The sequence below is a fragment of the Passer montanus genome, unplaced genomic scaffold, assembly GCF_014805655.1.
Source record: "Passer montanus isolate IOZ18808 unplaced genomic scaffold, ASM1480565v1 scaffold103, whole genome shotgun sequence".
Classification (NCBI taxonomy): Eukaryota; Metazoa; Chordata; class Aves; order Passeriformes; family Passeridae; genus Passer; species Passer montanus.
In genome coordinates, this window is record NW_024356838.1 from 178,051 (window position 1) to 204,594 (window position 26,544).

General features: G+C 35.4%; 1 protein-coding gene across 5 annotated transcripts in view; it reads left to right on the forward strand.

Moving 5' to 3' along the window:
- The window catches only part of PTBP2 (polypyrimidine tract binding protein 2), a 45,335-nt gene extending 20,282 nt beyond the window's left edge, over positions 1-25,053 (forward strand). For 2 of the 5 annotated variants that reach the window (XM_039718044.1, XM_039718081.1), the window contains 11 exons: positions 4,707-4,879; positions 5,300-5,443; positions 6,938-7,102; positions 7,180-7,290; positions 14,122-14,317; positions 20,416-20,570; positions 21,977-22,010; positions 22,454-22,546; positions 22,933-23,149; positions 23,252-23,329; positions 23,473-25,053. In XM_039718044.1, the coding sequence (XP_039573978.1) occupies positions 4,707-4,879; positions 5,300-5,443; positions 6,938-7,102; positions 7,180-7,290; positions 14,122-14,317; positions 20,416-20,570; positions 21,977-22,010; positions 22,454-22,546; positions 22,933-23,149; positions 23,252-23,329; positions 23,473-23,605 (1,499 nt within the window). In that variant the 3' untranslated portion in view covers positions 23,606-25,053. The remainder of the gene's footprint in view (positions 1-4,706; positions 4,880-5,299; positions 5,444-6,937; positions 7,103-7,179; positions 7,291-14,121; positions 14,318-20,415; positions 20,571-21,976; positions 22,011-22,453; positions 22,547-22,932; positions 23,150-23,251; positions 23,330-23,472) is intronic. The other 3 variants (XM_039718052.1, XM_039718061.1, XM_039718071.1) reach the window with 3 other exon arrangements.
- Positions 25,054-26,544: the final 1,491 nt, after the last annotated feature.

Sequence of the window (26,544 nt, forward strand, 5' to 3'; positions counted from 1 at the left end):
GAAGTATGTGTATTTATATATTTCACTACTGCAGATATGCAGGAATTTATAGCCAGTGTCTTGTGGTCATTTTTTTTTTCCTTCTTTTCAGGAACTAATGGGTGAAAACAACTTTATATTGTATCAATTTTTTTTGCCTGTACCTACATAGTTACATTTTGGTAGTAGGAGATTGTGTGCTTATAAAAAAAAGTTTATGATACAGAAAAATTTGTTTCTAAAATAAAGGTCTCAGAACTATTAGGTCATATTTATATATTTCCTTTTTAAAAGTGCAGAGAAAAGCTCCTCTAGGATGAAATTTTATTAAAATATGGTTTCAAAATCAGTTATTATCAGATAGTAAGCTATTCATTCTTTGCTATGAGCTATGCTGAACTTGAAGAACAGTTTTTCTGCAAAAACTGCTTGGTTGCGTTGAATATTCATAGCTTGAATGATTGAATGGCTTGGATTTACAAATATGCCTCGTGTATACTGCAGTTTATTTTGTTGCTTTTTTATATAGGTTCCTATTTCTTTGTTTAATAAAATAGGAGTTTCTCACTGAAAATGCCAGGACCTGAGTTGCTCAGATTGTGGCCATTTTAAGGCCTTTGTCAACCTGTAAGCATTCCATTTCAACCAGCTGATTTATGCTGAATTGAAGGAACTCTGTGCAGCAGGGATGTGGCTTATGTATAAATTATATTTAAACTGCAGTATCCTATTTGGATGTGAGAATAATGCTTTGAATATCATTAGTAAAGATGACATCTTGTTTAGATATAGTTGCCTGATGTCACATGGAAACTGAATTCTTCATCTCCTTGGCAGAGAGATGCAGAGGACTTAGATCAGTGCTATGGTTGTTACAGAACATGGGTTTTTACAGTAGTCTGAATTGAATACAACCATTCCTGTGCTCAGTGGATCTTGGCAGTGCAGGGTTAATGGTTGGGCTCGATCTTAAAGGTCTTCTCCAGCCTAAATGTTTCTATGATTCAGGGATTGGTTTCTAATTTTTGGGGTTTATATTTTTTTAACTATGTATTTGCAGCTTGATTTGTAAATGAACCAATACTGTGTTTTAGTCATTCTCCCAGTGCTTCTTAAAACTTGTTCTTGCAATGCAAATGTTGCAGCCTGCTGTTTTCAGTGCATATTTGTATTTGTTGAAGTGTTAGGAGCAAAATGTTTGAATTGGATCAGGATTTTCAAGTCCAGTGAAAGCCAAACTACCTCATGAAATAGCTACTTGCCAATAAGGCTCCAGTTTAACAGCAGTTTCAGCAGTAGTTATTAGTCAGCTTGTGAGGTCTCCTCCAACATCCCTTGGCCTCTCCCCCAGGTTTCACCAATTTTTAAGTGCTGTGTAGGGAAGGATCTTTCAGGTTGTTGCTGCTTAGGCATAGACTATTTCTACCAAAAGACCATGTTGTTCCTCTAGTGCCTTGCTCCCCTTGACTTGGCTTTTAACCTTTATAGACACTGATTCTGCTAATAAAATTTGTTAGAGGATGAGATTGTTGTTTTAACAGTAGTTAAATTCACCTTTCAATGGCTCTGAACAAGTTGTGTTCCCGTGTTGTAAATGTGGTTTTCTATTCCCAAGTGCAATTTAATGATGCGTCTTCAGCTGAGAAGTACCATTTATAGTGACAAATGAGAGACTGCAGTTAGAGAGGTTTCATACAGTGCCAGAATCTCTCAATAACTCTCCTAAAAGCTAAATTTAATTTGTTCCACAAATGTCTTGAAAAGTTCACTTGTGTATGTGCATGCATATTTACTGTACAATACACATTTCATTACTGGAACAGGAAATTACTGTTAGGTGATACTGAATGGATAACCAAAAGTAGTAAAAGTACATATTCTCTTTGCATTCAGCAGCTGGCATGTTAATTTCTTGAGTCTTCCAAAATCCACTGTTAAATCTTTTGGCATAAATTTTACTTTAAGAAGGTGGCCTTCATTTTTTAATGAATGGTACCAATTCAGCTTACATTGTACGAGAGATGCTTTTGCTGATAAGTAACAAACAGCTTTTGTCATGTTTACCTGCCCTACTGCTAAAAACATTTTTTGGGCAATTCCAAAGCATTGAGAATGCTTGTTGTCAATCCCCCCATCCTGTTCCTCCCGCCCCCTGTTTTCTGATTGCCATATGCTCTGTGCCTAATTCTGTGTTTTTTTGTATTACTGTAATATATTTATCTGCTTTTTAACATAGATGTTTTTGCCCAGGCACTTGTCTACATAGCTTTTTTTGCAGTGAGTAAAAAAAGTTACAAGTATAGTGTAGTTGAGGTTTAAGACTGTGTAAGAAATAAAATTGTGTGAGACACTTGTATATGTGAACTAAGTTAAAGCTCTTAGTTGCTGTTTAGGAAAAGATACACATGTTTAGTACATCAAAATGCTTCTTTTAAGCTTGTTCTTTAAACTTACTGCAACAAAAGTTGAAAAACTGTGTAAAATGCCAGTATTAGGTAGCAATGCTAATAGATGCAAAATCAATTGGGTAATACAGTAATTAATAAATTATTGTGTTAAATAATTATTAAAGGAACATTTAAAATATATATGTAATGTGAGTGATTATATACTATGTAATGTGAGTGATTATATACTGGCTAGTGATACCTTTACTAGAAATGCTGGGATCACCTGAAGCCTAATTTAAATAAGAGCTTTAGTGTAACAAAAAGTAAATTCCTAGACATTATGCTGTGGAAAGGTTAATATGTTAAAATTGTCTGTTGAAAAGCACAAAAGAGACAAAACAGTTCTGTCAGTACTGATGTGAGCCTTCATGGTGGATATTTTTCTGGTGATGTAAAAAAAAAAGAGGTTACTTAATTTCAGAAAATCCTTTAGTTTGAAAACTTTTTCTCGTTTTCATTTCTGATTGGTAATGTTTCATGTTTTTTGAAACTTTAATGAATTGAAATTAATCAGAAATCTGAAGTATGAAGGGCATTGGACATGTAGCTTCAGTATCACCATAATTCTTTTATCCTTTGCAAGTTTGTTTTTAACGTGTTGTTTGTAATGCATTGTCCAGCCTATCACGTTTCACCTTGTTTCTTCTGTTTGGATTTTTTTATTTTTGTAGAGATTTAAATTGAGAACCAGGGAATACTATTGGGTGATGAGCTTCAGGTGAAAAGTAAAAGTGCTTTTTCACAAACTTTGGCTGTCTCTTTGAGATAGTGTTATAATGTATAATTTTGAACAAGTGAAATATGGCTGCCTGGAAGCTCAATCTCACCATGTTTGCCAAAATGGTTAGAGTCCTGTGTAGACTTCAGATCCTAGTTCAGTGTGTATTTTTCAGATTTTACTCTTCTGTGTTCCTCCAAATTTAGTCTTTCTCTGCAGCAAACCAAAATAAAATTCCTCCTATTGCTTGGATTCTAGCGTCGTCAGTTGGAGATACTGGTAGCCGAGTTTTGACCAGTTTTGAATGTTGTTAGGTTTTTGTTGTTTTGTCTGCTGTAGTAAGTTGGAAAACACTTTGTGTTCTTCGTTGCAAGAACTTTTTAAAAGCTTAGTCATGGAAATTTTTTTGGAGGAGGGTTGATGGTAGTGGTACATGGTGTGGGTATGGAGTTGCTGGATGACGTGCCTGTAAGACATACTGTTTTTAACTAATAGGATAATTTGAATTTTATATTTAGATAAATCTAAGTATCTTTTTCGGTAGAAGAAAGGGAAGTCTTATCACTTGTTTCACTAACATCTAAGTACATACTGATTTCCAGCACTGATTAATTCATTAATATTATATATTATGACAGTGTTGTTCTTTAGCTCTTGACTCTGATGTTTACTCCATTGACATATTTTTAACCAAAGTAAATAATTTTTTTTTGGGCTTCTTTCAAAAGCAAGATTTCTTCCATCCAACTGGTTAGCTGCTTATCAAGCAAAAGGAACTCCAGTTGGAATTTTGCTGTAGTTCTTTGCAACAATACTGGAGAGTATTCTAAATAGTCTTTCTGGTGTTATGTACATTGATGTTAATGCTTCCCTGCTTCTTTTGGGGAAATCTCTCTGGGTCTTCCTCCATCCCGATCTGTGTTGACTGCATCATGTTATTAGTTGGTTTTTCCTTTTTTATGAGTGAGATCATAGTTTAGAATTGACATTTTCCTACCTTAAATCATTGGTTTCATCAGCTTTTTGTGTCCTCTGGGTCATCCCCTGTCTCTGCTCTGATCTTTCCCAGCATTAATGACGCTTCTTGTCTTGCTTTGTTACTTTTCTACTTTGTGTCCAGTTCCTTAGTGCAAGCAGCTCTTAAAAAACTTTGGGATCTATTAAGGGTTCACCACTGTTTTATTTCCTTCAAAAAATCTCTGGGTAGCCACTAACTGGTTTTACTTTAATATACGTTGGAGTTCTTATGTGAGCTCTTGTTAGACATGATTAATATGTTATTCCATGTTACTTTTTGAGATGCTTCATTGAAAGTGAGGTGTAAAGGATTTGCTGTTGTCTCTGTCAGATGACTAATTCTTGAACAATCTACCTTCCGTGAAACTAGCACTTGTCTCTGCAGAACTTGTTCTGAAGCCTTGAATTTGACCTAAACCAAGTGAGATGGCTCACTTAAAATTAATTTAATGTTTATAATTAAAATAAACTAAATTTTTAATATAATAAAGCATTAATAATATCAGTAAACTTTTCAAATAGAGTCTGAATATGTCTTTCAGCCAATGGTAATGACAACAAGAAATTCAAAGGTGATGATAAAATGGATGGGGCTCCTTCTCGTGTTCTTCATATCAGGAAATTGCCTGGGGAAGTGACAGAAACAGAAGTTATTGCTTTAGGTTTGCCTTTTGGTAAAGTAACCAACATCCTGATGCTGAAAGGGAAAAACCAGGTAATTTGTTGCTTTCCATTTTTTAATATGCTTGCTGTCTGATTTCAAAATATATTGTTAAAATGCTGTTGAAGTAAGTTGTAAAGCAGTAAGTATTCTAGAAAAATGAGGTTTTGTTCCTTTATTTTTTAATGAATTTATGCCATCTTTTAGTAGATTTTTGGGGGAAATGGGATGGTTGGCAGCTACGTAAAGCAAGAAGTTAGGTTGGAAGATAAATATTTATTCTTGCATCTTCACAGATGAATTTATAGAGATGAAGTAGCTTAATAAATAAAGTTGGTATGTGTAGAATGACATTTTCTGAAGACTGATCAATTTGTTAAAATGTGTTAGAAAACCCTTTGGTTTTTTATGTACGTCTAATATGAAGATTACCTGCTTTGTAAATGCTGAAAAATTTAATTCATTTAATTACAGGCATTTTTGGAGCTTGCCACAGAAGAAGCAGCTATCACTATGGTTAATTACTACTCTGCTGTGACACCTCATCTTCGTAACCAACCCATTTATATCCAGTATTCCAATCATAAAGAACTAAAGACTGATAACACACTTAACCAGGTATATTTGCTGTTCAGTAGGATCACAAATGCAGACAGCAGAAAATGAGGCATGGCACGTGTTCTTGTGCCATATGTTTGAATAATTCTGTTTTGTCCACATTCTAACACTCCTCTAGTCTTACCTATGGTCGTTCCATTTTATCGCACTGAAAGGCATTTGCTTTCTTTCCATTGCAATCAATTTTCTTTATGTTCCCCTAATGTCAAAAGGCAAAGATTCTGAAGTGTGTTTTTAATAGTTATTCAAAAGTTCTAAATAACTTCAAAGTTTTTGTCTTAGCTTATAGACTGTAGGATAGTAGAATTAACTTCCTTGTTCTGACACCTGCACCTCAGCCAAATATCTGGCTATCTTGAAAGTTGTGTGTTTCATGCATTTGGGAAAAGAAATCTAATTGAAAGACATTTTTACACAGTTACAGTAATTAATGTTAAATGTAGAGGTAAATTTTGTTTTCCCAACTGGAATTCACCAGGTCTATCCCTCCCCCCTCCACTTTCCTTATTCATTGATTGGATTCAGTATGAGGAGTATCATGTAAGTTGTGAGACATGAAGTTGTATTGTATCTCTAATACCTTTAAAATATGCAGTATATATTAATATGATGGTTATTATTTTTACCTGGTGTGCTCACTTCTTTCTCTTGTTTTGTATTGTTTTGCTTCATAAGGCAACTGTAATGAAAGTATTAAATGGAACCTCTTTTTTCTGCGCTTTTTCTTTCTCAGAAAAAGACATCTAATCTTTCTGATACTGTCAGTTTTGGAAGGAGTTACTTAGATGTGTGTTTTTGTTGTATCATGGTTACCTTTGAATTTCTAAAGTCCTACTTGTGTTTAAAAACAAAAAAAACCCCACATATGGAGAGGATTTTGTTTTTCTTTTTACAAAAGAGGGTGGATAACAGACACCAATTTGTTTACCTCTCTGGAGGTTTACCTTCTGACATTTGTTAGTCTTTTGTATTATTTCCTTGTGTTAAAACTGAGAAGCTTGGATGTGTTAGTTTAGAATTTTCCCTTCCTATTAGAACCTTCTACACAATTAAAATGGTAGTGAAATGTTAGCGGAGATGCAACCTAAGATAAGTTCCTCTGCTTTCTGTAGGGTTGGGGTTTTTCCTTGATTGGTTTGTGGGTTAGTTTAGTTTTATTTCCTGTAAAATAAAGAATCTTGAAACTACAAAATCCTCACTTTCTTTATCCTTTCTAGTAGAACAATAAGCTTTCTACTACAGAGATTGATATTGGTGCCTTTTGAAGCCCCCCTTAACATGACATAAGGATTAATTGCTGTTTTCATTCTTGTTGGCTCTTCTCACAGAGTCAGACTGCATTGCAGTTAACTTTGTGTTATGTCTGTAGCTCTGAGTTTTAAATAAGTGGACTATTTTGTGTTTCTGGAGTTAACTATATGAATATTTCTAATTAATTTCAAGCTGTTTTTTGAAATATTAAGAAAATCTCTCTTCTGTCATGTTTTTTTTAAGCGGGCCCAAGCTGTTCTTCAGGCAGTGACGGCTGTGCAGGCATCAAATGCTCCCATTAGTGGGACCACTGTTAGTGAGAGTGCAGTGACTCCAGCTCAGAGTCCAGTACTTAGAATAATTATTGACAACATGTACTATCCAGTAACCCTGGATGTTCTTCATCAGGTAAGTCAGATTTCACTTTAGCTTGAGCTATGATTGGGAGAAACAGATGTGTAAAACTGTACAATGTTTTTTGGCAGATATTCTCTAAATTTGGTGCTGTATTGAAGATAATCACATTCACAAAGAATAACCAGTTTCAAGCTTTACTACAGTTTGGTGATCCAGTAAATGCACAGCAAGCAAAACAAGTAAGTATAGTTCTCTTCTAAGGCTTCTATAGTTCTCTTCTAAGATCTAAGGGATCTTCCTGTACCGTCAGTATTTGTAAAATGTTGATCTAACAGAGTACTGCCATAACTGTGTTGTACTCCTCCACCGTGTGTGTGAATTTTTTGAGATTAAAGAAAATAAGTGGAAGTTAGTTGTTGTACTATGTGAAATCAGTGTTTAATGGTAGTATGCTTATGGATACTGTGTGTAAAATATTTTAGACATTTGTATGGACAAATATTATAGTAAGACTGCACAGAGATGAAATAATATGCAAGACTGCAATAGTAAAAATGTCATCTGGAAATAAGAATGTAGGATATCATGGTGATGCATAATTAATTCACTGTAAGAAGCAAATTTAGTAACTCTATTGGATTGTTGTTGGCAGGTACCTTTAACCATCCATATAAAGATGTGATTTGTGGATTAGTTACAGATTTGTGAAAGTATTTCGTTATAGTATCCTAAAAAAAATAAATCTAAACTTATTTGTAACCATAAATGTCCAGAAGAAAGAGAGCATTTTACTCATGTGACCAGACTGTGAAGAAGCTTTGCAGCAGTGATGGGTGAGCAGGATCTTGCTTTTGTTTTATAGGAAACTCTCCTATCCTGGGTAGGAGAGGCAAGAACAGGTAGCTGGTTTTATTCATTATAGCAGGAGAGAGCCTATGGATAAATTATGGCAAAGATCAACAGCATGTCATCTAGACCAGATGGTTTGAATTAATTGAATGGCATATGTTCACATTTGTGGCAGTAGAAAAGGTGAACCAAAGGGGAAGGTGAGATTTTTATTATTATTATTATAATTTTCAAGAGATAAATGGAATTAATTTGTATTTTCAAACCTTCACATGCAGTCTGAGTTTGAGGAAGGCTGATTAAAATTGATGTGCTGGTTAAGTGTTGCTTGGCAGCATAGAAAGTGCTTATTGCCTGTAGATGACAGACTAGCTGAGAACTTCAGAAAATTGAAAAGCTCACACCTCAGGCTAAGTTGGCAAATTTTCCTCTTGGTAGAGAAGACAAAATGGGCTTAATTTTCTGTTGTAAAGAATAAGGACTGTATTGAAATAAAGACTTCGTTAAGTGGTGGAGGGTGGTCATTTTTGTCCCTATCACCAAATGAAATACTGGGCATTGAGTAAAGAACTGTGAGTTGGTCAAGACAAGGAATCACAAAGAATTGAGCATGTTTTCAAAAAGCAGAGTGTAAGTTTACGTGCTATTGAGGAAAACAAGAGAGAAGAGACTATTGGCAGCTTGGTTTATGGTGGTCCACTTTAAGATAATCAACTCTAGAAAAGCAGTCTGGAAATACTTGTAGGTCTGGAACACAATTCAAATTAGGGATATCCTTTTCAGAGTTGAAACAATATCAAATATTAGATTATGACTCAGAGTAGAGAGAGATGCAAATTATCACTGTACTACATAAGAATTTGTATAGATAGGAGGATGGACCTTGCAGGTTTAAAATAGTGGTACAGAGATGACATTGTGACCTACAAGTTCTGCAGAAATCTGTAGACATTTAGATTTGTATTTGAAGTATTTGATAAATAGTTGGATGCTACATGCATTTGTTACAGAAGGGTGTCATTCAGGCTTGACTTGCGTTTAGAAAGACATTTTTCAGTAGTAGATGTTAGTTACTGCTGCTGTTGAAGTGCTTTTCTGATGCAAAATATGACATCAAGTATTAAAACTTTTGACTTAATTTTTTAAGTCATGTATATTATCAGGAAATTTAATGGCAAAATGACGTCTGCAAAATGGACTGTAGTGATATGAAAATGATTGGTGTAATTTTAGGACTATATTATAAAGAAGTTACAAATGAAAGGAATCTTGCTGTTATTCACTTCAGACAAACTGATACTAGCTTGTGGGACTGTATTAGTCTTAGAAAAACCCCAGCATGTATTTGTTTCTCCAGTTTTGCATGTTTTGATCAGGGTACCTGTTCACTTGATGTAGCGTGTGTGTGAATGACTAAACTTCATTTAATAAGTGACTCCTGCATATACAATCATTGACAGAAAAATGTTGGGGCCTTATTGTCAAATTAAAATGGTCTTAGGTTTATAGTTTCGTATTTTAACCAATCTATGTGTAAATATACAAAATGTTAAGAGTAGTACCAAGTGCAATTACTAAAGGATGCTAAATTAGAAGGAAGGTTTGATTTCCCTACTACCTTCACAAACTAAATAGAGTAAAACACAGTTCTTACAGTTAAGCCACTGTGATAAAACATGAAGTGCCACCAGAACAAAAATACCTAAAGGAAAGAAGCAGTCAGGTGATAGGGAAAAAACCCCTTCAGCTTAAATACATCTGGATGTAGAAGCAAGATGATGTGGTGGCTGCAATTAAGTTGCATGGAGTTCAAGATCAAACGCATGGTAAAAGAGTAAAGTTTTCAATTTGTTTTCCGTCCAAGTTGCTGTAGAAGATAATGGGGAAATTTAATTTTCCGGTGGCCCTCTTCACAGGAAATCAGAATATGGCCTTAATAGAAATTGAAGACTTATTAAGGAAGTTAAAGAGCAATTTGAAAAACTCAAGTGATGTAAGTACCAAGGAGAGATGCTATGCATTTGAAGGTTCTGAGAAAACAGTGACACTGACAAGAATGTGCAATATGAAGTCTCTAGCCCTGTGGGATCTCTTTTGCAATTTGAATGAGCAGCTAGTGAAAAACCTCATTCCTGCTCTGCTTGTTTTGTAAGAAACTCATTTCCTGTAAAAGTAGATAGTGGCTCCACTGATACTTGTTTTATCCCCACCCTCAGGTTGGATCATTATGGGTTCCTTAAGTGAAGACTGGGAGCTTCAGGTTCTGTATAACGCAGCAATCTAGCCAGGGTGGAGAATGTAACTGAGAATGGGCAAGACTAGAGCACAGTAAACTCTCATGCTTCTGCTAATGAAGGTTTTGTCTGGAGATGTCTGTATGCATATGGAGATATCTAAGCATTAAAAATAGCCCATTTTCATTGTAAATGGTGAATACTCTTAGCATAAGCAGCAGGCTTGAATGTTTAAACACCAGTATTTTGGTATGCTGTGAGATGAGTGCTGGTGTTCCATCTGAGAAGCTGGCTAATTCAGAGCGTTGCCTTCCTTCGTGCAGATGTACTGAAAGTATTCTTGTCAAATCATGGATATTAACAGTTATTAATGACTCATCTGTAGACAACTGAGGCTCATATGTAGTGCATGCTGGTCATCTTGACCCAGCACGGGTTAAAAATATCGCTAGAGCTTCTGTTACAGTTGGCCAGTTGATCCTTCCTTGGCCTGCACGTGATTCAAAGATTCCAGTGAAGTTTGACTGCACATGTCATCTTTCCAGTTGTTTTGCCTCACAACTTCAGGGTAACTCTGTGCTGGTAGCAGTCTGCAAAAGATCTCTGCCAATCGGCATTGCCCTGAAATATGTAGCAGGAACTTCAGGTAGTTGTTGCAGAATGGAAGAAAGGACATCTTCAGATAGGGGGATACTGAGCTGCAGGGCTATTGTCCCCTATTATTTTATTAGGCTTTTTTGGATATCTTTTGTTCTAAGGAGCACAATTTTTGCTCAGAAATGATAAGTAGTGTTCAGGTAAACAGGAGAATGCTGGATTGCATTGTATCAGAAAGCCCAGGAAGTACAGCAACAGGTCCTTTGTACATAAAATATGTTAATTTTTGAGAACAGAATGTATTTGCATACACTTTGTAGCCACAGAAACTTCTTTTATCTAAGATACTTGTCTCAAAAGAAATTACTTTCATTCAGATGCACAGATCTGTGGGATGTACTTGGGACATACGTCTCCCAAGAGATACTTAGCATATGACCTTCAGTTACTTTGAGGTACTTATTTGAGCTGGAGTATGTTTTGTAAGTGTTCCTTCCTTGGGTTTGGGGGTTTTCTTATGCCTTTAGCTTTTATGCTCTTTTAAAAATCTTGGGTTTGGTTTTTTGGGTTTGCTGATACAGCAAGATGAAGAATGGTACTCAAATTTGTAGAAGGTCTCATGGTTCTTGATCTCCTTGGTTTGGCCCATGTGTGGTGTGGTATGGTATCACATGTGAAATAAATCCTCAAAAGAAAGTTTCTTAGCAGTGACAAGAGTTCATGGAGGTGATGTTGATATGTGCATTTACTAGCAGTGAATGGCTGGTGTCATGTTTTTCAGGATGTCTGAGAGGAACAGTGTTTGAGGATTTGTTGCACATTCTTTTGCTATACAAGTAAGAGTTCAGGACACATGTTCACATTTGTGACTCTAGATGTGAACAATTAATCTTGAAAAAAATGCTGGTTGGTGAGAATCTTTCTTGCATTGTTAGAGGTGTGTGATGCTGCTGGTAGAGATGGTTGGAGTGAGGGGGTTTTTTGTTCTGGTGCTTGAATCCTTTCCTAGAGTTTGACTACAGTGCTTATTAAGAGTGCTTCTCCTTCCTTTCTGGTTCAGGATGTTCTTTCAGCCCATCTATCCCCAAACTACAAGGGATTTCTCTTGTGCAGTACTTTTTATATGTATTTTTGGTCACTTTGATTTTGGCAGAAGGAGGAGTTTTTGCTGTTTCAGTAGAAGTTTTAGTTACTTATATAGCTCCCTTTAAACACTGACTACTGTAGTAACTACAAACACAGATATATGTTGGTTTGCTACTCTTAAGTATAAAATATTTCTATCAACTTAGCAGCTTTCTGCAAGCCACAAGTCAGTATTTCTACAGACTCCACAGAAAACTACAAACACAGATGTATCTTGGTTTGCTACTTCTTAAGTATAAAATATTTCCATCAACTTAGCAGCTTTCTGCAAGCCACAAGTCAGTATTTCTACAGACTCCACAGAGGTAAAGTATGAATCTTGTTGGGTCCTGTGATTCAGACAAAGCTAAAGAATACAGGCTTTCAGTCTTGTTCACACCTGTTTTCTTCATCATGACATTGGGTGTTCCTTTGCAGGGCAGTGACATTGTTATTTGACAGTAAGTAAACTCTGGCTGGATAATTTAGACCTTCCTCTAGTCTTTATCTTAGTGGATTTTAAAAGGTAGGAAGTCTTCTGAAAGTGATGGAAGATTCTCAATATAAACTTTTCTAGGTGTAAGTGTTCAAGTGATATTCTTTCCCAAATACTAACGGGAGTCTTGGATTGTGCTTTGTCACCATGCATAAAAGAGCTAGCAAATGGTGTATGCTGTAATGGTGGTCCTCACCACCAACCCAGCCATACAGAATTAATTAAGCTTGTGCAATAAGCTATGAATAAGGACAGTAAATTTTGCTTTTGAAATATTGTATAAAGCATTTTTAAGCTGAATTTCAAGCACAGGAGTTTCTCTTTAATTGCTATTTGTTGATGCTTAGATTTTCCAGTTAAGTTTTTTGTTCTGTATGTTTTTAGAACTTCCAAACTATGGCAAAATAATTACATTGACTATCACATTCTTTTATGTTGACTAATAGTGTTAGTTCTTTTAAATGGTTTTGTGAGTCCTGGAGATTTCAGGTGTGAGAATGCTTTGTGAAGAGAGCCTTGCTGGCCGAGACAACAGTGAAATAAGAGATCTGATCTGTGTATTTGAAAATTAGCTTTATTGGAGAGCCTTGCTGGCCCAGACTTAGCAGAGGGATGTCTGCAAGATGTTCAGTTTCCAGATGCATCACTGTATGAAAATAGCAGGCACACAAGGTTTGTGCAGTGCTGAGCTCAAAATAGAAAGCCCTACCGGAACCTGGATGTGTTGGCAAGTGCACTGCAGATGTAACCCTGCTAGCTGCAAGAGCTAGCTCAGGTCCAGAAGTGGTACATTTCAGTCTAACATTTCAGTCCAAACAGTGAAATAAGAGAGCTGATCTGTGTATTTGAAAATTAGCTTTATTTTGTATTTTCAGTGCATATATACATATATATATATATATATATGGTAGCTATATTTAACATAATGACTAGATTGAATGCTAGATGAGCTGCATCGTCACTTCCTAGCATTCCGTAAGAATTAGACTGATTTTATTACAAAAGTTTCTATATTTTTAAGTCTCCCATATTTAACTGGTAGTGCTTTGAGTGAAAGGAAAATATGCCCAAAATGTAAATGGGCTCAAATCCAGGTATTGACTTGCCTGGTGAATAAGGGAGATGGAGGAAACATATATATGTATGTAAATATATATGTTGGATTTTTTAAAAAAGTGTTTTCATAGCTGTCATGTTAATACACATTCTTTCAGAAGTTCCAATTAATTGTGAAAATGGGATTTATAAAAAAGAGTGTTAGTTACATCAGGTTAGCAGTTAAAGTTGGTATTCTCTCAGTTTTGGCACTAACTACCTTTAAGGAGAGAAGGAAAGCATGCAGGAATAATGTATATTTTATGCTTTAACAGATGGCTGTCTAACATGGTAGTTAAGTCTAGATTTTCCATTTAAGATTCTTGTTTTCGTTTTTCTTTGAGAAATCTATTTGGCATTATGTCTGATTTTAAGCTCTGCTGTGGAATGCAGGTTAGTTAGCTGTATTCAACAGACACAATTTAAGTTTGACAGTGTTAAAATGGCCCTTCCCCCTTTGGTGCATAAAACCAGTTTCTGAGTAAGAAGGGAACATTGACCTTCCTGGCCTCATGTTGAGAGGTTAATGCATTTTAATTGGTTTTAAGCTGGACAGTAAGAGAGATAAATATCTATTCACTGACCTTGTTTAAAATAAAACAACCAAAAACCCCAACCTTGTGCAACCAACTGGTATTGTGTGTCTTTTAAATAAACTGTGATCTTTTTTTCAGGCCTTAGACGGTCAAAATATTTATAATGCTTGCTGTACCCTACGAATTGATTTTTCCAAATTGGTGAATTTGAATGTCAAGTACAACAACGACAAAAGCAGGGACTACACTCGTCCTGACCTTCCGTCTGGCGATGGCCAGCCAACGCTGGACCCAGCTATTGCTGCAGCATTTGCCAAGGAGACCTCTCTTCTAGGTATGATGTTGACGTTCTTCTTCTGTATTGCAAAGCCACTTCATGACAATATTAATTAATCCTTCTAACAAATTACAATAGTGTCCAAACGCCCATTCACTGTTCAGTCTATATTGTGATCTGAATTGTAGTAACATAATTATATTGTCTTTAGAAGTACTGCAAAAAATGAATGAAAACTTGCATGACAAAATGACAAATTCAAAAAGTACTAGAAAAAGTCAAGTTAGTTCAGCTTGTATCCCAAAATCTGTCCTTCCATCTTTTATATGTTCCTGTCTGTGGCCACCTTGCCCACCTTCCCACCTAGTTTTTAAGAGAGTCTTAACATGATTTGCATGATTTCTTCATGCTAATGGTTATTTGTAATATCAGATTATGAAGCTAACATTTTGCTGGTTTCCTTCAAGGGGGAAGGATTATGCTTTTTGCTTAAAATATCCAACCGTATCGTGCTACCTGTAGTTTCTGTGAACAAAAGAAAAAAATCTATAGTTGCACTTCTAGTGATATATTATAGGAGTTCTATATATCCTGTCAGCCTTTGAGGTCATCAGAAGTTGGTGAAATGCTCTGAAAAAGGTACAGATATATCTATCTTCTGACTATTACCAAAATAATCAATGCATGCTCCTACTCCTGTCAAATTGTTTTTTGAGGAGAACACCTTTCACTCTTTAAAATGTAATAGCACTCAGATATAGAATCATTACTTTTATACAAGCTGATTTATTATTTTGTGATCATTGTTCTTCCCACTTAGTCATTTTCTTTTTTCCTTCTTGGATAATTTCCCATTTTTGTCTGAAGAAAGCATAAGAACAACATAGATTTCATGGGTTTTGTACAGTCTGGGCCAAACTGAAGTAAGTTTGAGTTACTCTAGGAAAGAGGGGCCTCTGCTCTCAGTTACAAAAGATAGAAGGCACTTAGTGAATGATGTGAGCCCAGGAAGAGGTAAATATTGTAGTTAGGACTGCTGAATGTTGCACTGTATTTGCCAGTTTTCTGAAATCAGGTTACTTGAAGGATACATTTCATATCTACTTTTGTAAAATATACACAAAGTCAATTCCCTCAAATTCCAGAGCACTTGACTTTACATTTCCAGTATCGCTTGCAGCTGCAGCAAAAGTTTTGGAAAGTAAAAAAATACTGTAAGAATCTAAAGTCTCAGAAAAAAAAAAAACACTAGCTAAAGTTACTTTTCTTTTTTCTCCTTTAACTTTCCATAATTTAAAAATTGAAATCTCTCATTTTATGCTTTGATTGGGAAGGTGGATGAATGTTCATGTAGAAGTTGACACCATAGAGATGAGTGCTGTAGGGACACCCTTGAAGCAATTAGTAATTGTTTTGTTAGCCTGTAATGACTAGAACATAGGCATGAGGCTTCAGTGTGAATAGTAAGTAGACAAAAGCAAAATAAATCTGCTTATTAATGAGACCCACAATATTTAGGAGAGGAGAGAGTAAAGATTCATGAGCTATAAAACAGTGCCAAATACATTTTCTTATGTAACTCTAAATGACATTTTCCTGAGTCCTGAGAAGTTGATTTCTAGTCTCAGGCTTACTAATGTATTTCCTTGTCTATAATACTTACAGCATGCATCAAATTAACAGGTTTAATTTGCTTGGCATGGTGAAATCACACTCTGTGATTGCATCATTGCATTACTACAGACATATTTAATTGGGGTTACTGTGCTTTCTGCAGTTATCCAAGTGACTTTAGTGGACTTTATGGTCTACTACTATAGACCTGAAAGTCACTTAGATACTTTTGATTTTTATCTGCAAAATTACAGAGTTTTCTAACATTTTGATTTTAATCACTCATTCTTTTGTATATATTAAAAATAATTTCTAAAATTATTATGAAGATGACAGTCACAATAACTAATTAAATATTTTAATTTGTTCTCCTTGGGTGAACCTCCATGCATGCATTGTTTTTCTAAGCAGTAGAAAAATACAAGGTACATAATCTGAGTGACTTTCATTGCAGCAGTGAAACGTTTTCAGCATTGGTGAAGTCAGTCATGTTTATTTTGATGAACTGTGGAGATTTTATAACATGTTGGCTTTTTCTTATGTAAAAACATTCAGTGTTTCAAAAGTGACTTAGGGGAGCTGGGTACATCTTCTTAGTATGGTCCTGGCCAGTTGGGTGAGTTTGGTATATTGTTAACTCTTCATCCTTTGTCAAATGGGGATGGTTAGTACAGGCATTTTTTGTTGTTGTTATTATTCATTTTTTTCTACTTGACTTTTTTGCTGTTCTTACAGAACTTGAGTTCTCCAGCTGAAAAATATTACAAAAAGACTCCATAGTACTGTTGATGCCTTAGTCATTAGAATAATTGTCATAACAGGAATGGTGCTTATTTGAATATGGAATAACAGGATTCTTGTTCTGGGCTGCTTACTGTATAAAAAGGCACAAAATATAAATGATGTAATAAATAAGAGGACAAAGGATAGAAAAATACCAAAAACCAGAATGGATACTTGTGCATACAATTTGTAGTTGTATTTATTAAGATGCTCAAAAGGAGAAGGGTGGGAAGACTTAGAAGTTGAGAGAGTCATGGAGGTTGGCAAACTCTGATGTGTTAAGTATGGCAGAATGATAACGGCAACCTTCCTCCTTAATGTTTATTTCCTTCTGTTTGATACAGTTTCTTTCTGTATTGATAAAGAGGTCTTCAGCATATGCTGAGTTTCTGCTGTGCCTTATTCACATGGATTCTCAGAGAGCATATTTCCCCAGGAAAGAGTGGAGTCCCAGTTTGAGTTTAGTATATTCTTAAGTTCTTTTGCATGTTCAGAAAGAATACCATGAAATGGACGTGTGGCATTGCTGTAGAAGTTCTTGCTGTAGCTGATCTTTTATATGTACATCAGGACAGAAAATGCATTAAGGACTCAATTCTTCCTGTTGCTTATGTTACACTTTTATATGCTGCAAACTTGTACAAAACTTGTGTGCAATTTTTGTTGTTGGCTTTCTAGGAATATACTGTAATCCATATGTGAAAAGTGAGATTTAGGTTCAACACAGTTATGTTGCTTGATTTTTAGTGACAGGATGTAAATCTTTTTGCTCTTGGTGCTTAAATCTGCACTAAGTCTAAACCAAACATATCTCGGTTTCCTTCTGGGTGAAGTTAACGCTCCACTTCAGTAAATGTAACTTGATGATGTAACTCTTGCAGCTTTGTAAGCTGTTAAGCAGAGATGTTAAGCTGCTGTCTCCCCCAAAGCTGTAGGAAGTAGGACAGGGACTAGTCAGAGAGCCATGAAAAGGGTTCCTACCAGGTCTATAAACCCAGTCCTTGGTCAATTTTACTTACCTGCATTAAGATGATTACTAGTGCCTGTGGTTTTCATGGAAGTTGATAATATATTTTTAGTATAGCTTCAATTTGCCTACTATGAAAATGGCATTAACAATTTGCATTTTGGAGGTTACACAAAAGGATAAACTGAGAGGGAATAAATAATGTGATATATGTTGTATTTTAACTTCATTGAGGAAAAGGCCTCAAAAGGCTGGAAAGAAGGTATATGATATTTGTATGTTTCCATTAATATTTTGAAAAAAACAGAAGCCTGTTATCTGTAGTTGTTGGAAGCTAAAATAAAGCCAATGACAAAGATTTCTAATACTAGTTGATCGTGTTGACAACGTAGCTAACATTTCTAAATAGTTTCATACAAGTCCTAAACAGTGTTACGTGGTAACTTTTTCATAATAGAGACTCTTTTTATTTTTATTTATTAAAAAACTTTTCATTGCTTTAATCAGAATGGCAAATCAAAGTACAGTGGAGACTGCAGACCAAGAATTCTGTTCCACAGTTATTTGCTGTGGCTTTGTAATTTGTCTCACCTTTTCAAAAAATGAGATCTATGTATGCTAAGTCATCAGTTAAAAACATATCAATCAAATAGATGGTCTAGCCTGCGTGAATCATCGCTCATTCATCTACTGCATCCTCACCTGTGATGAAATAAAGTTTCAGAAATCTTTGAGTCTGTAAACTGGACAATATTCAGTAAGTGTTAAGGTTTTTTGAAAGAATGAGAAAATTACTAGTGAACTAAATGAGCTGGTTTCAAATGAATGACCAGAGGCAATTTCTTTTTCTTCTGTTTTTCACCTCACATATGAAACAATAGATATAGTCTCCCTCCTCTTCAACACCCCCAAAAAAAAGTTACAGATGTCACAGAAAAAAGCTTTGGATAAACAACGGCTGTATTGTACTGAGCCACAGCAAACAAAATATTTTACATAAGAAGTACTTAAAATAGCAAATACTGCTATACGTTAATCACAATTTAGATATTTGTTTAATATTGCAGCTGGAAATACACTGTTGTGCTGGAAATACACTACTGTGCTTAGGGCTCACACAGCTTTATCCCTAGCTGTCATTGCTGGCATTCTTTGTTAGCACTTTCCACTCATGCCCCTTTTTGAGATTCTTGCTGACAATTTTGAAGGATAATAATTGAAAATACTTTTATAGGAATGGTGTTTAATAAATCATTGTTTTTAACTTCTTTGGTGGGAGCAAAGAATGTCCTTGGGAGAGTCTGATGCTATGAAGAATTTTGCCTTTTAAAGTATGAGTTACTTGGCTGTGCTGTGCCCAGCTATGGAATGAACCATAAAAACTGCACGGTTTTTAGATTCCTTTACTCCTGAAAATGGTGGACTGGCTTAAAGTTTCTAAGGTTAGGGAGAGATGCCTAGACATACTAGAAGACCGGGTAGCTTGACATTTTCTAAAATGTAGAGTGATTGCTATTGACCTAGTATAAAATAAGTTGTATTTCCTTCAGGTCTGTCATGTCTTGCTGTCCTGGAAAAGTATTTTGATACAACATTGCTCTTTTACTGAACCCTGCATGATGTGCAAATGGCAGTGTTGATCAAATAGTCTTCTTTAGATTCCTTTACTCCTGAAAATGCTGGACTGGCTTAAAGTTTCTAAGGGTAGGGAGAGATGTCTAGACATACTAGAAGATCAGGTACCTTGACATTTTCTAAAATGTAAGTGATTGCTATTGACCTAGTATAAAATAAGTTGTGTTTCCTTCAGGTCTGTCATGTCTTACTGTCCTGGAAAAGTATTTTGATACAATATTGCTCTTTTACTGAACCCTGCGTGATGTGCAAATGGCAGTGTTGATCAAATACAATAAATCTGTTCCTATATAAACCGTGTATAGTGCAAATGTATCACAAGAACCTTTCCTGAATCCTGCGAGTAGCACACTCAACTCACACCCCAATGACGTGAGCAGACAAAACCAGCGTTTCTCTGCGGGGTCCGAGTTTCCTTGAAGAGGAAAATGTAAAGGCACAAGTGACGCTTTAGCTGAGGGTAACATGCTTCTTCAGAGGACTGGATTACTAAAGCCACAGAGCATGTTGAATTTAGAGAGTTGCCTCCCACCCTCATGCTAGGGTTGTGAGAGATGTGTAAACCTCTTCATGTGGCCAACTGCACTGTTGGAGATTTAGTGAAAAGCACCAAGTTGAGTGAGAAGCATCTCCCAAATGATGATGGGAAATAAAGATATAATGATGCAGAGAGCATCATAATAGTGTTTATTCTTACTGATTACTAACAAACACGTAATAGTGTTTATTCTTACTGATTACTTTAGACCATTTGATAAACTAGACACTTCCAGCATTTTGGAGTGCAGTGGAAAGTTTTGCTGCACAATAATTATTTGAATAGAAAGTACTTTTTATACCTCATAACTTTTCAGACTTGATCTGAAAAAAAAATTATACATTTCAGCACAATAATTGTTGTTTGAATAGAAAGTACTATATATATAGTTATACCTCATAAAGTTATACCTCATAACTTTTCAGACTTGATCTGAAAGAAAATTTATACATTTCTGTTACGTTAATTTACCAATCCATTTCACAGCCCTTTGGATGACGTTACAGTGGTATTATCTGCTGTGTAGAGTGGTGTATACAGCTCTAGTACTGATATAGGAACTTTTTTTTTAAAATGACTTGTGTGTGTTTCGTAAAATATGCTTTATTTTAAAATTAGGGCTTCCTGTTGCAGCTGTTCCAGGAGCTCTGAGTCCTTTGGCTATTCCAAATGCTGCTGCTGCAGCTGCAGCTGCTGCTGCTGGCCGCGTGGGAATGCCTGGAGTTTCAGCTGGTGGCAACACAGTCCTCCTGGTTAGCAATTTAAATGAAGAGGTAAGTGAAACAATTTTACTTTTTTTCCCCCCTCTCTTTAGTCACACTTCATTTGTCAGTATTTTATAATTTCTTTGCATTTGGCCTCTTACATTTGGATTTTAAGCTCAAAGTATTTTTGCTGTTTTTTTAATAATCCCCGAAGTTTATTTTAACGCCATTGTTAAATACATTTTTGTTCCGGGTAGCTCACAACTTAAAATATCCTTTGACAGTCAGCTACCTATTTTTTATAAGAAAAATTTGGTAACTTCTTTATGTTTGAATACCAACTATTCTTTCTTTTGTAACTGTAATCATGTAAACTAGAATTTGTGTTTTGTTTCTAATTGTTTGCTGTTTCATTTCATGCTTGTATCTCACATTTTTGAGTCTTAATTTATGTGAACTACTCTAACGCATTTTTCTTTGAAGGTTCTCCCAAAGATCTTGACGAGGCACTCTTCCAGTCTGTCTTAGTAATTTTTTTTTCTTTGCAGTTACTCATTTGTCTTAAAAAAAAAAAGTGGTGGCAAAGCATTTTCACCTTAACTGTATCTTCTTGCTAACTCTGAAATCTAAAGGGATTTAGTTTTGCATTTTTACTGTCCTTTACATTTATTTTGATGGCTGTGAAAGCTGGTATGAAATGTGGGAAGTTTGTATCAGTCTAGCTGTTCCATTTTTAACTGGCCTCTGTCACTGTAAATCATTAAGCTTTTTTTATCATCTAGTACTATTTTGTCATCCACAGTCGTGCATGTTAAAACGTTTCAGATCAGAGTGCCATTTTGAAAGATATTTTGCCTGCATTTCATAACCAGCCATGCTTACGCAGTTAAAGTTTAAATTTTAAAATTTCTATTGCATGCTTTTTTTAATTTATTTTCATGTTGAGATGAAATGCTGTAGTTTACTCTTGATATGAATGTACTTTACCCATATTTGTCTTGGGTGACTACATTTTACTCAGTTTTTCTTGTACAGTACATAAACCAACCATTTTCTGACCAAATTCCTACATTTCCTATGTACTGACCTATATTTTATTTTTTTTTTGTTCCCCACTTCCTTATTTTTTTTTCTTCTGCATTGCTGTATTCCCTCCCCCATTTCATCCTTTTCCCTGTGTGTTCAACTTCCCTTTCCTTGTCTTTACCCAAATTCCCATACCCTTCCCTGTCTTCCCCTTCTCCTCGTCTTTGTCTACGTTCCCTGTCTTCATTCCCTATGTTCATGCTTCTGTGCTTGAACAAAATGTTCCTCGGACCAACTTGCCCCAATTAACCGCCTTGAAACCATGATCCATGACCACCTCACCATTCTGCGGGAACCACCCTTCGTTATGGATGATCTGTTCATCTCCGCTCTTCCTCGACTCTTCTCTCTTCTTGTCTTACGCTGCTTGCTCTTCTCTCCTTCTAAAGATGGTTACGCCCCAAAGTCTGTTTACCCTCTTCGGTATGTTATTGTTAGCACTATACTTTTATTATTGATTTGGTTTTGTTTTTATGGTTTTTGTTTGGTTGGTTTTTTTGTTTCACCTTAATTCTTATTTGTAGCTAGCACTTTGGCTTAAAGTTGAATAGTAAATCTTTTGCTATTTTTCTTTTGCTGTTTAAATCTCTCCATAGACACAGATTTTCTTTTAATGCATGCTAATATATTTTGCATGGTCTTTAATTTTATATCATTCACATAGCTTTGAGGGTTTATCAGAAATTATTCTTTTCAAAATTCACTATTCAAAATCTTTATCTCCTTTATTCATTTGTGAGTGTGTTGAGTTTGAGCGAGTGATCTTGTTGCTGTCTGAATGTTCCATTGATATGTCAAAATATATTACTTAGGTGGCTGGCTTTAAAATGAACTTTTCCTTTTGGGTTACTTTTGACTTTGAAAAGGTGTTTATGGTGATGTGCAGCGTGTGAAGATTTTATACAATAAGAAAGATAGTGCTCTTATACAGATGGCTGATGGAAACCAGTCACAGCTGGGTAAGATTAGTTTTCTGTTTATATTCCCATTAGTCTAAGTACTTGGAAATTAGGGTGTATAAGATCAGGTGAACTAAATGTATTTATATTTGTCAGTCTGTCTCTTATCCTGGTTATCCACCAGATCCAAAATCTTTTTGCATGCACTTGTGTTCAGAAGGTCTGCACTTAAATGAGTACCCTAAATGAATTCAACAGCTGAATCAAATATGATGATCCCTGAGTAAAATTAAATATTGACAAAGAGTCTGCAGACCTAGTTCTTGATTCTAGTCCTTTAGCATACTGACCCTTTGATTTGCTTGAGTGCTTTTCTTCTTTGCATGTGTGATGTACAACAAGCTGTTGAACAGTAGCACTCAATTGAGTAAACTTGTCTTTTTCAGCCATGAGCCATCTTAATGGACAAAAAATGTATGGAAAGATCATTCGGGTTACCCTTTCTAAACATCAGACAGTACAACTACCTCGAGAGGGACTTGATGACCAAGGGCTGACTAAAGATTTTGGTAATTCACCTTTGCACCGCTTCAAGAAACCTGGTTCCAAAAACTTCCAAAATATATTCCCGCCTTCTGCAACACTTCATCTGTCCAATATTCCGTAAGTGCTCGCTGTCAGCAATCTGATAATATTTATGTGAATCACAGCACACTGAGCTGACTAATGATTTCCTGCTTGTGCTTATTTGCTCCCTGTCTGTAGACCATCAGTAGCAGAAGAGGATCTACGCACATTGTTTGCTAACACTGGAGGCACTGTGAAAGCATTTAAATTTTTTCAGTAAGTACCTTTTCTGCACATAGCTCTAAAAAAAGAGTTTTGCAGCACATCTTAAGAAAAACTACATATCAAATAGCAAACCCCTGCAAATTAGGAGCAACCCCTGTAGTGTTCGAGTTCCTAATTCCATTGTTTTGTTTCAGAAGAGATCACAAGATGGCACTTCTTCAGATGTCAACAGTAGAAGAAGCTATTCAGGCTTTGATTGATCTTCACAATTACAATCTGGGAGAAAGTCATCATCTGAGAGTTTCTTTCTCTAAGTCAACTATTTAAAAAGGCAGATAGAGAATGAAGGTGTATTGCATTGTTTGGTGTTGTCACCTTTTGACTGTTCAGGAAAGTGGGGACCAGAGTTTGTCTTCTGTTTTTTATTTCTTTTCATGCTGTTACCATTCCTTGATTGTTTTAAAAAAAATGATTAAAAAAAGGCAGTGATGTTAACTGCTTTTCAACTGTTCAACTGTTGTTTAGATAAACCATTGTTTTGTTTAAAGGATTTCAAATTGATACCACATTTTTTCAACTTAGTTGACGTACGTGCCTTAAAAAGGAAAATTAGTACTGCTGGAATTGCATAACTAGTAAAAAGCAAATTTGGTTGTCTGGGGCACATTGTTACATGATAATTTAAATATGTTTAGGCAGGGGTGTGTAAAAAGGTTAAGTTTTTGTTTTCTCCTGCTTGATAGATTTCTTTATCTGCTGGCTTGTCACTTATTTTCTTTTTAATTGGATAAGATGCATTACGGTGAAAAAGAACAGTTCTTTTATTTGATTTTTGCTACTTTTTGCTATGTGTTCTTTTTTAAAAATGCCTTTGTATTTCATTGTTCTGGTCTAGATTCAGTTATGAATGTAGGCATTAGTTAAAATTAACAAGATACAGAATATTAATTTCTTAAAGGACAAAAAGTGACTTCTGTGACTTTGAGCCCTACGTGATAAGCATTGTGGAATCTTAACCTTTTTGTACACACTCTTGTGGGATGTATCATATAAATGTCAGCACTAAGTAATGTCTTGTTTGTGGCTGAATATTTTTCGTAGATGTTTTTGAAGTTGACATGACTTACGTGCATTTCAATATATATTGCCATCTTTAGTTTGTAATTAAGATATGGAATATGGTTGTGGATTTCTGAGCATGTACAGACTGGTCAAGCTAGTTCAGGAAATGGTGCATGTATTTTTCAATGATGAAGAAAGTTCGCTGCAAATCTTGCAGGAAATTTTGTGGCAGTTTTCTAAAACTGACAACCAGGTGGGACCAAAGTTTATGTGCCTTTAGTCTTAATTTACCTTGCATTGTAATATTCAGTTTTAATAAATCTCTTCAAAATATTTTGTATTTAGGAATTGATCTGACTTTACTACAAATATGGCTCAGAATCTGCAGATCCAGTTAATTTGAAAGCAGTTCACTGACAGTCTGAACTGTTACCTTGATTCTGTTTAAATGACCAATACTTTTTGAAATTGATGTACTTAGTTTCAAGATTCATAGATTCTGTTATCTATGTAGAAAAAAAAGGTCATGTATATTTTCTATTAGTTGAGTTTTTACATCTTTAGAATTGTAAAATTCAGTATAGTTTGGAAGTGGCACAATTAAAAATTAATTTTCTAACAAAGTTGGGAGGTTTGATGGTTGTTTAATTTCATTTTGTGTGTACTCTGCTTACCTCTGTAGCATGCTCAATAAACACTTCTGTAGCTCTGTATTCACCTTTTCTGTCTTTCTCTGCTGCTTTCTATCTCTTCTCTTCTTTGTTTTTCACTTCTACTGTGCTTCTAAATTCATGTTATTCTCTGCCAGGGTGGGAAAAGCATAATATAAAAACTATTATTTATGGCTTTTTACCATAAATCTGATGCTGTGAAAAATACCAACTCTTTATTTTCAGACAGTGACCCCTTTGCAGGCATATGTGCAAATTAAACATTTCCCACCCTGTTATAACTTACTGCTTTAAAGACATAACCTTTATTGTAGTTTGTTAGCTCTCTCTTTCTATCTTTTTAGTTTTTAAGCAGATTTATGCACTAATAGATCTCAGGTTTGCCATGCTCTCTTGCTGCAAGTTTCATCTTCCATTTTTTTTGTGTGTGCTAAAGATTTTCTACTAATCATACAGTACACTCATGGGTGAAAGTAACAAAGGATTTCACATGAGATCCGTGGACCATACATGCTTGAGAACAGCATACTTCACCTTTTCAGTTTCATGGGTTCAAATGAATCTTAGAACAGTCTAGGCACTTCAGTAGTTTTTCTGTATATTACTTTGAATTGATTGTTGTGGGGTTTTTTCCCTTTCAGATAGAAATAGGATTTCACACAGTTGCCATTTAAGAGTAACTGAATGATCCTGGAGCATTCGGTAAAAGCTGTCAGCATTCAAATGAAAGCATTTTTCAGTCACTTTCCAGTACAACCACTGTAGGCACATTGATGTCAGATTACCTTGTGAACTGATGTCTTCCTTTGGGTGGCTTTCAAATCAGTAAATAGCTATCAGCTTTTGAAGGTCAGGGTATAATGTAGGGGCTTGAATTAAGACTTAATACATTAAATAAAATGCATTTTATCAGAATTACACCCAATATATGATTTGAGTTATACTCCAGGTGTTGCAGTGATCACCCAATCTGAAGTGCTGATAGAATCCTATTCATCCATAATCAAAGTTTGTGAATCAGCATCTTTTTACAGCTCAAGCACCCAAACGCACAGATGTGACTGTTTCCAGTGATTTAAGCAGTAGTTCAGGGTCTGACTGAGCTGATCTGTTACATTTTTCATCTGTACAATATGATGTCCCATATTTTTCTAAAATAAAAGTGTGTCAGATTTCCTTTTGTGTATCAGAATGTGCTTGTGTGTTTCAACTAGAAATGTGACTTGAAATTTGCCATTCTGTGTGTTCAGCTTGTGCTGAATTATTTCCACGTGTATCAGATAGCACACAGTGATTGCCATATGTGTAATTTTGAAATAACTGTAAACATCTGCATTGTCTGATTGTGTATAAATATAGGGGTTTATAAAAGGGTAGCTTACATTCTTCTTGCCAGGCTTATTTCCTTAAAAAGAAGTTTCTATACTTTTCTCATTTTGAAAATTTCTGTGGCAAAAACCTCAAGGGAAAGAGTATATATTGGCTTTGACTTGTTATAAATTCAGCAGCTTTTATTATGAGGTTATATTTGTA